Raw genomic sequence first — 9843 nt, forward strand, 5'->3', positions numbered from 1 at the left:
AAGATGCAGTGCCACCAGTCACTAATTGCAGTTGCTTCCATTGTGGAAACACAGGTGGACGACAGACACTTGCAGTCGCTATTTATTATAACTTCAGCAAACACGCAGTGGTTCAGTCAGCTATGAAATGACGATGAGAAGCCCTGCCAATGGAAATGCAACTTACAGAAAAGGTTGAAGCTTACTGCCATCCATTGGAGCGCTACTGCACATGCGGGCTCTCCCACTCGCATAGCTCCCAATCAAGAAGCATCGCAGATGTTGAGTCCTGCAAGTGTAATGAATAGCCTGAGCACACAGTGGAAGAAGCTGTGCGCTCTGGTTATTCATCAGGCTTGTGAACTCAACATCTACGATTCATCTTCCACAAACAGTGAAAGGAAAGGAAAATCGGTTGTAAAAAACAGTGTAAATACAGTCATGAAGCAAACAAAGATTCAGAACTGTTTCATAAATTCTGGGGACCAAACATAAATTACAATGAATCTTTTGCAGCATGCTGTAGCATTATTTTGGGCTTGTTTTAGTCATACAGTGCCCACATTGAACTAGGGTCTTATTAGTAAGTGAAACCATGGTTCCCTGCTTATAAGAGACATCTCGTATAACAGACAGAAACTGCTCCCCGGTACGTGTCTCTTATAAAGGGGTTCAACTGTATTAGGCATTTTTTTACAACGAAATGCTCATGAGCATGAAGGTTGTTTAAAATATCGACATATAGCTTGGTTGTGTTCAGGGGACCACTGCAACACTTTTTTCAGTTCGCTGTCCCCTTCTTCAGGGAAGGAATATGATCTAAATACCTTTCTGTTTAATGCCTGTTTCTGGGCCTACATTTTATATTTCTAGTTTAAGAAATGTAGTCATTGAACCTGGGTGTGGATAAGCTAGTGAGCCATTTGAGGGCAAGCGTTCTTAATTCTACAATAAAAGTCCTGATTGATTTGCAGCGCTCTGTTTCAGGACTTCGAGCTTTTGTCGACAAGTAGTGATGTCGTTTCGGACGCAAGTACGTAGTTTTGAGGCTGTAGTTTTTGAGCCTGAGTGTGCATAAGTTGGTGAGTTGGGGAGGTAAGGGCTCTTAGTTCTAAGCCCTGACACATTGGCAGCTTTGTTTCAGGACTTCGATCTCTTGCCAACAACTAGCGATGCTGATTTGGACGTAAGTATAAAGCGCTGCCGCCCGCAGTTGTTACCGGAGTCTGAGCACACAGTCAGTAGGCGCTGAAGTTTCACCTGTGGCAGCGAATAGAAATCCACCGGGCTTGTTCGGTCGTTGGTGTTAGGGATGCTAAAGTTAAAAAAGAAGTTGGACTCTGGGGGTAGATTACAGGTTGATAAATGCTAATATGTGTATGCCACTCGCCGTAGCAACAGCTGCTTATTATTAACGCAGAAAATGCCAAAAGCACGAAGGCAGGCATCGCCAGCTTATAGCACTCTCCCGCCCCACAATATTGGATGTCGCAAATCGTCAATGGTGAAGCCTAGGATTGGTGGAGCTTGTCCGAGCAGTTTACTGAAAGAGACATAAAAAGCAGGCGCACATGAATGTAAACAAATGTTTGCAGGAACTCTTGCAAACTGTATTTTTTTAAAAAGGAACGAGCAATTGTTAAGCAGGTTGGTTTACAACAACTGCGGGTAAAACTTTCTGCAGTTTTGAGTTTTGATTGTGGTCCCGTGTTTTGTGTAGTTGTAAGTGCCGTTGTCGGGAAACTTGTGCAGGTGAATGTGAGAGTCATTGCCCCGTTTTCACTGTCCGGGCTTATTTTGTGTGACAACCGCTGGCAAAGAAGCTCCAAGATAGCTGGTGCGGTTGGCTAAATGACATGTTCGGCTGTTTTCTGTTGTGCTGGGAAACCGCACAAGTGGTTGCTGCTGCTTTTGTAAGGCGGCAGTCCCTCTTCACGATGTTGATCGCTTCCATTTTTTTTTCGTCGCATAAAAATGGGAGGGAAACAAGGGAGAAATGAAAGCTGGAATTACTTGTTTCTAAACAAACAATGCATTGTTTGCTCTCAAGCAAAAGCCAAAACAGCTTTGAATGGTGTGCTCTCTCAGTTAGAGCAAAAAGTCGTTCAGCCTCTAGTGCCCCTTTAAATTGTAGGCAGGTGTGCGTGTGTAGCTGAGTTTTTAGCTGCTACCAGGCCAATATGTGTTGAGGTGATTCGATTTTGGGCAAAGCAGTAAGCTCAGCAAAATAGTTTCACTGAGTGTTATCCCCCACAAGCTACGGCACGGTAATCAGTTGTGTTTGAAGCATTTCAGGGTTCAGTAAGGAAATTTTCCTTAAGACGTTGCACTTGATAGTGTTAACTTATTTTGGAGTGCAGTGCACTCATGATGGCTATATACAATTTATTCGCATAAGGTAGAAATTTGCTGTTATCTTTCCTCTGCCAGCACTCGCATTGCTGCAGGGTATGCCTTCCTCATGGGTAGACACAAAGTAGACACAAAGCCCTCTTGTGAGATCCAGAAAGCTTGCTGCTGACATTGCATATTGCCTTTTGCGACAATTAACCTTGTCTGTGAGGCGTAAGACGGAATTGTTTTTTCGTAAATGTGTATTTCAGAGTCTTGCGTAGCACTGCATGCTCTTTTTGTTAAATCCCTATGCACAAATACCTCCACAGTAACAGCTTTGATAAACATCTAGTGAACATACCCACACGACTGCTAGCTAGCTACACTACTCGTAGCTGCTGTACATGTGTCGCGATAGCTACTCGGGCGATCAAACACCCGAGTCCAGCAGGGTGCAAGGCTAGTGGGTGGCTGCGATCGCTGGCTGTCTGAGCAAATTTGGGCTATGTGCGTTTGAACTTCAACTCTGTATCAGTTGCTCTGTTTCCCTGGCACATACACGAGATGAAAACACATTGCCAGAGTAAATTTCTCGCCAAATGTCTTGCCAGTATTTAATCACCCCCCTGGTCAGCATGTCCTGCATTTTGCTAGCATGAAGGTGGTCACCCTAATAGGTGCTCTGATCAATTGGAGAGCAAACAACAAGGGCATGTAGGTTTCTTGGTCATTATGTCTCGCTCTTTTGAATGAGTATGTACAGCTGACGACCGATTTTTCAAACGCCTAACTTTTCGGACGCCTAACTTTTCGAACATGCTCTATTATTCGGACTCCGGGTCTGGTGCTGGAAGCACCACGACACTGAGCTTATCGGAGGCACATTTGCTTTTTTAGACTGCCTGATTTTTCGGACATTGTCTCAGTCTCTTAAGGGTCCAAGTAATCGGTCGTCGCTGTGTTTGTGAAAATGTGGATCTGCTGATGCTTGACTACACTACAGCAAACACTGTCAGGGCAGTCCCAGTTCATCAATTATTATAGCAGACACCATTTTGACGTACAAACTGAGCATTGCCTTGACAACAAAACTGACGAGGCTATAAACTGTTCTGATATCATTCCTCGTGTGTGCATAACTCTTAGCAAAGCTAGTGCAACCAAAAGGGGGGCTCAGACCTTGTGTCATGGGCCGTTTTTATGCTTGACGAAAACACAACATGCTGGGGCTAGTCAGCTTTCAACAGGAACAGAAGGTTAAAAGGTGCCTAGAAAAGCAACAGGATCAAAACTACAGTCAAGTAAACAGCAGGTTCGGCATGTAGCACATTTTGACTTGATGAATATTTTGACCAAAGCCTTGCATAGTACGGCGGTGCTATTCGTCTGTCTATAGTAGTGGTTAAAGCTGGCCCTAAGAAGGGTAGCTCTAAAACGCAGTTTTAACCAAATGACCCAACATGTGTCTCTGATGCAGCCTGCCAAATGCAGCGTGTCCTGGGTGCGTTGAAATGTTACGGCGTGCTGCGTTGTTTGCGCAAGGCAAGGTTGATGTTGCAAGGTAGGCCGAGTCTGGTGTCTGTTGCAGGGCCCTTTGAAAACACTTCCTAGACAAAGTTAGGCTGTCCCAAGAGGCCATGACCACTGCTGTCATTAGAGTTGCTTTTATAGTGCTTGGGACAAAGTTGCCCGTGGGGAACGGGCATAAACTTTGAGCGAGACATTGGTAGCTGTCACAGGCACGGAATGGCAGTTGTAACTTGTGGGCAGGGGGTGGTTCGGTGGGCGAGGCGATTGTGCTGAGGGCGTTGGGGTGTTGCGTGCACGTGCACTTGGTGCAGGCAGCGCGCAAGAAGCAGAAGCAGCTGGTGGAGGACCAGGGGCACCTGGAGAAGGTGTCTGAGGAGGTGCGCGTGCTCCAGAAGCAGATTGAGGGCCAGCTGGAAGACCGCCGCAAGAAGGTCCGCGGCCGCTTCGCCAAAGGTGAGCATTGCGGGGCCTCTGATTCCCCTAAGGGGGCAGATGGGTCTTTGGGGCTGAAAGAACGGTCAAAAAAGGTGTTCTGAAAAATGGCGTCTTCGGCATCCATGGCCATTTTTCTATCAGTCTGCGAATTTCCTCGTCAAAAGGCACCATATTTTGTTGTTATTATATTATAATAGCATTTTAAGGTGCACTCTACAGCTCAGTTCGTGCACAATTCGATGGTGAAACGGCACTTTTCTTGCAGTGCAAAGCTAGCAATTCGCCCTCGGATATCTCGGCACCAACAGCAGATATAACTGTAATTTGTTTTGTTTCTTATACCTAAATGTGCAGAGAATGCAATGTTGAAAGCAATTTTTTTCAAATGGAGGCTTTGTAAAAGTTTTATTGCGCTCAATTGACCCCACTTGTGAGCCATTTCTGGCAGAGCGTGGGAGGAGTGAAGTTCAGTGTGTTGTAAAATGACCAAAAATCGCTAAACCAAGAAAGTTATTCCAACGTTGTGCTCTCTAGTAATTTGTCTGCCTAGCCGCGGGATAATTGCCGTTCTGTATGGCGTGGTTATTTTGTAATTGTGACCCAAAATGATGACAGTTAATCATTAACTACCTCAAAAAATAATCAATGTGCAAGATATCTAATTGCAGATTTGAATCCAGCACAAAAACTCCATTATACTGTGCAGTTTCATTAAAATTGCTTAGTAAATAAAAGAAATAGCTCTACGACCAGTCTGCCCCCTTAAGGGGACCGTGAAGACAAAGTAGTACGACTTTGTTTAGCTTGGCAGAACTAGCCCTTGGTAACACATTCTGCTTCATTACAGCCACAAAAGAGGTCATTCTAAGGGGGGTCACTGCTCTTAAAACAACTTCCTTTATTGGTTAAAAAACTCTGGGAAACTTGCCAGTCGTGCTGCGTTTTTCCCAGTGATTTCAAGTATGGCAATATTTTTTCAGCAAGTCGATTAGTTACCAAGATAATTAGAGGTAATTATCCATTTTTGTAAGAACAATAGACAAGACAGTGTTAGTCATAAAACGGAAATCTTTATCTTTTCCAATACTATGAACCCTGGCAAGTGCAATAAGAGGACCTTTTTTTTATGCACCACTTATAACTAATTTTGCAGGCCATTAAACTTCGGTGTCTGAAATGGGCATTTGAAATCTGTCCTTGCCACTGGTGCCACCAAAGTTCAGGGGCCTGTAACATAAGTTATAAGCGGTGCATCAAAAAAAAAAAAAAAAGAAAGATTTTCGTATTGTGCTCACCAGGGTTCATAATAATGCAAAATATAACGATTTCAGTTATGACTAACACTGTTTTGTCTATTGTTCCTACAAAACTGGCTAATTATCTCTAATTGTCTTGGTAACTAATTTACTTTGTGAAAAATAATGCCACATTGTAAATCAGTGGGAAAAAAGCACCAAGTCTGGCAAGTTTCACAGAGTTTACATGACAAATAAAGGAAGCTGTTTTTAGGTGCGGAGTACCTTAGGACCACACAATGTCCGTCCGCGTCCGTGTGCATAGCATTTACAATCGCAAAAAATCACACAGTCACCGGCAGGATTCGAGCCTGTGTCTGGTAGACCAGACAGAGGTAGTGTCAGTCGTCTTACCCATTGGGCTATGACAGTGAGTTAGTGCCCGAGAGTCAAACGGCTTGCTCCCTCGCCTGTAACGGTGCGGAGTACCTTAGGACCCCCCAATGTCTGTCCGCGTCCATCCGCGCGCACACCACCATCAAGCGAAATTCGATTTGAGCCGTGAGTTGCAGTTTCATTTAGGGAGTAATCAAGGTGCAACTCACGACTCAAATCAAATGACGGTTGGGGCGCAAATCAAATGTCACTCAAGGCGCAACTTGGATGTCATTTCGAGTCCCCGTACTCCGTACCTTCGCCATCATCCACGAGATGCTGCCATTTTAAGAGCACTGTCCCCCCCTTAAGTGAAAAATGTGCAAGAAATGTTGATAAACCTTAAAACCTCACATTACAGTGGCATACTGAGGGCGGGAGTGACATGATGTGAGCCGCCACCGAAACAGAGTGATCAGTGTGTTAATTGCACGTCAGTATTCGAGTGATGCGATCAAGTAGAACTAGGGGCCCCACCGAAACCACAGTCGTGTTTCTTGGCGATGGCTTCGGTCAGTGGTTACCAATCCCGCAGGCAGGATTCTGTGAAATCAGAGAAATTGCTTGAAAGTGGCTGGGAAGTGGCCACTGCTTGACGTGTTTTGAAGTTTGCAATAAAGTTGGTATTTTTAAATCAACAAAACCTGTATTTTGTCTTCGCGGCCCCTCGGAAAGATGAAATGTGGGCAGCGGCCATTCTGTCTGAGTTTTCCACAGCTGTTCTAATCTCTGATGATAGGTTGGTTTCGTGGGGCTTCTTTGAAATATTGGGAAAGAGTTCCTGTGGTCCCTTAAAACTATTTCACTCTTCGGCAACTTGTGGAACTTGATGCAAAGCTAGTGCAGTTTAATGGAAACAAAGTCAACTTTCCAAGCAATGCCTATGGGATGGAGCAGCTTTTGTTGGGAAAAAGAAAAAGAAAACCATTGATTGAAATCACCCACCTTAATAGCCTTTTTTTTTCTGTTTTTTTTTTCACCCTCTGGACAATTCTGGTCGATCAGAACCATGGCCATAGCCAGAAATTTTTCGTAGGGCGTTGTGGGTTATCGGAAGTGGGGTGTTTTGCCTGAAGGAACACCAACTAATAAGCGCTACATGAAAAAAAAACTTTGGAGGGGGTCCCCCAAGCACCCCCTCTGGCTACGTCCCTGATCAGAATGCCCTCTCATTTGTCCCCAGAGCGTCACCTGACCGTGGAGGAAGAAAATAAGATCTCCAACGAGTTCATCGTGGGCAAGACGATGGAGACCATCAGTGCCTGCATCGACGACTCTTCGCAGCCACGCAGTGGCGCCTCCACCCCGGCCCTGTCCGTCAACGGCGGCACAGAGCAGCAGCCACTCGTCGTGGACGACAACGACAACTCAAACCCAGACGACGTGGTGTGCGTCGACGAGCCGGCCGGCCCCAAGCGCCCGACCGAAAGTCTGTCTGAGCAGCTGGCGAGCTCGTTACGACCGACCGCGGCCACACTGGGCTTGAAGGAGAGCATCCAGGAGTGCATGAGCGTGAAGGACTGCGTGGGTGAGTGCCCCCTTCTCCCGGCTCTGGAGACCTCTCTCTCTCTCTCTCACCCCATAACTTCATTGTTCGTAGTTCTGTTCTACATCTCACATTAGGTATAACAGGAGATTTGGCGAATTGATGCCTTTTTAAAAGAAAAGAACAGCGCTAAAATGACCAAACACAAGAAAGAGAAAACACACTTGCATTGAGTACGCTCCGTTGATGAAGCTAAAAGGTGTCAACCAATGAATAAAGTGAAAATACTGACCCCTTCCCTCCGGAAACAGGGGGGCGGGCTTGTGAAGCTTGACCTCAGTGGAAACGAAAACGACCAAAATTGAAACGCAGTGAACGAAAATGAGAACACTTCTGCCCAAATCAAAATGCAATGACCGAAATCTAAATGCAAAACCATTGATTGACCAAAATGAAACCCTTTTATTTCTTTGAGCTTCTCTCGAATGCAAATGTGTGGAATACATTATTGTAGTTCATTCTTCTGCGGTTAACGGGAACGTTAGTTTCTTTATTGGCTGCCCACTCTTCCGCGGAGTGAACCACGCATGGCCTACCCATGCTGCACTAGAAGGTGAACTGCCTGACGAGAGCGAGTGACCGCACGTGCGATGTGGCGTGATGCGAGTGACGGCGCTGATTGGTTCCCATTGTGGCATGATAGAACACAACACTTAAGCATGCGCGCCCATGCCAGTTGTGAGCGACGAGCGAGAGCTGTGCCCGAGAAGGGAAATGCCTGGGAGGGTTTCAGTCTTACAATTCAATCCATAAGCTTTAGCAGGGGCTCAGTCAACCCTTATCCCTGGCCAATCCACCCGAGTGAGTACACATGTACACACGAAACACTCCAAGGAGAGTGTCATCATCATTAGAGCATGCGGGTAAAGTTGGCTTTGCCTCAAGGTGTTTTGGCATACGCCACCACCGACGACGCACGTAGCCAATAGAAGCTTCGCTTGAAAAACTAAGAGACATTTTTGCTCCCGTACGGGAACCAAGACGTCACTCTTAGTGTTAAAAACGAAGCTTTGGTGTCCTCACTGATGCATCCAATGCCAATAGGAAAGCCAACTTTCTCTGACGATGATGATCAACGATCGTGGATGAAGTGAAAGATAAAAATGCTTCCCGTGGCCGGAATCGAACTTTGGTCCCTTGCGTTATGAAGCCGGCATCTATTCAATTGCTCCATTTTGCATGGTCGAAGCGAACGCCAAGCAGCAGGTACCAATTCACGCTGTACACCTGAACCAAAACGTTAGGCCTGCGGAGTGCACACCTGAGAGCTGCTGTGGGTATGCTAGAAAAGTGGTGCGTACCCCCCAAAGTAGCACATACTCGCAGTGTGGGATTGGCCAACCAACAAATCCGTTACAAGAAAGCTTCGCGTTCAACCATCGTCGTCGTTAGATGGAAAGGTGCATGATTTTCTGTTTTATACATTGGTCAGTGCTTTCTAGCTTCTTCAATGTATCCTTCCAACCAGACGAGCGTTCATCAAACCCTCGACTGAATATGCTCCAGTAGGGCAGGTAGCTGCAGTTGAACCTGAATTTTGCGAAACCCGGTTTTACGAATATCTTGAATTAGTGAACAAGTTAGCGTTCCATGGCAATTTCCCGTCGGCGTAACGCTCTCTCAATTTTATAGAGTTCCTGCTTTAACAAAATGTTTTGTGCGCCTCTAGGACTTTGTTCAATCAAGCTTCAACTGTACCTTGTACTAGCAGTACTGTGTTCTTAGATGTGCGCCAGTTTTTTGGCTCTATGGTGCGCTCTTCTTTCTAAAACCGGGTACGAATAACGCTGCATCCATTAAAGGGCCCCTGCAACACTTTTCTTACAGGTACTTTTGTGGCCCTGCATCGGTTCTTCATGTCGTTCAGATACAGACGCAAAAGAATTATCAGGATTGGTGTGAAAATAAGAAAGTTATTCAATTTTTACGTCTAAAAATACAAGCAAATGCGGCACTGACTACGTCACACCCAAAGCCTCCGGATATGATGACGCAACGGGGGGGCCTGCAGTGTATCGACCAAAATGAGCCTAAATAATGCTTTAGGCCACATTTTTTCTGTAAAAGAAGCATAAAAACTTAACAGAAGATAGTAACAGAAGGAAGACGCTACTGCCCACTTTGAGCGTTTGTGTGCGCTGTCAAGCCGTGTTACGATAAGCCACTGTCAGCATCGCCTGGCGCCTGCGCGCTTTGCCAAAATGCATGCCAAATCGTCCGTCTGCATTTCATACGACGATGTCTGTTGTCGGCAGATATCAGCGTCAATGCCAGAAGTCGTGTGGTCGGCGAGAATCGCAAAACGGACGGCATCTTCGGGGTTTTCAGTCTGCCTCGAGCGTCTCGATG

The 9843-nt window shown here is 45.8% G+C and overlaps 1 protein-coding gene across 3 annotated transcripts in view; it reads left to right on the forward strand.

Moving 5' to 3' along the window:
• The window catches only part of Brf (Brf RNA polymerase III subunit), a 111943-nt gene that overhangs the window by 47422 nt on the left and 54678 nt on the right, over positions 1 to 9843 (forward strand). For all 3 annotated transcript variants that reach the window (XM_077680723.1, XM_077680724.1, XM_077680725.1), the window contains exons 8-9: positions 4155 to 4296; positions 7132 to 7476. In XM_077680723.1, coding sequence (XP_077536849.1) covers positions 4155 to 4296; positions 7132 to 7476 — 487 coding nt within the window. The remainder of the gene's footprint in view (positions 1 to 4154; positions 4297 to 7131; positions 7477 to 9843) is intronic.

Source organism: Haemaphysalis longicornis, unplaced genomic scaffold, assembly GCF_048455015.1.
Source record: "Haemaphysalis longicornis isolate Haplotype H1 unplaced genomic scaffold, Haemaphysalis longicornis Haplotype H1 scaffold_8, whole genome shotgun sequence".
NCBI lineage: Eukaryota > Metazoa > Arthropoda > Arachnida > Ixodida > Ixodidae > Haemaphysalis > Haemaphysalis longicornis.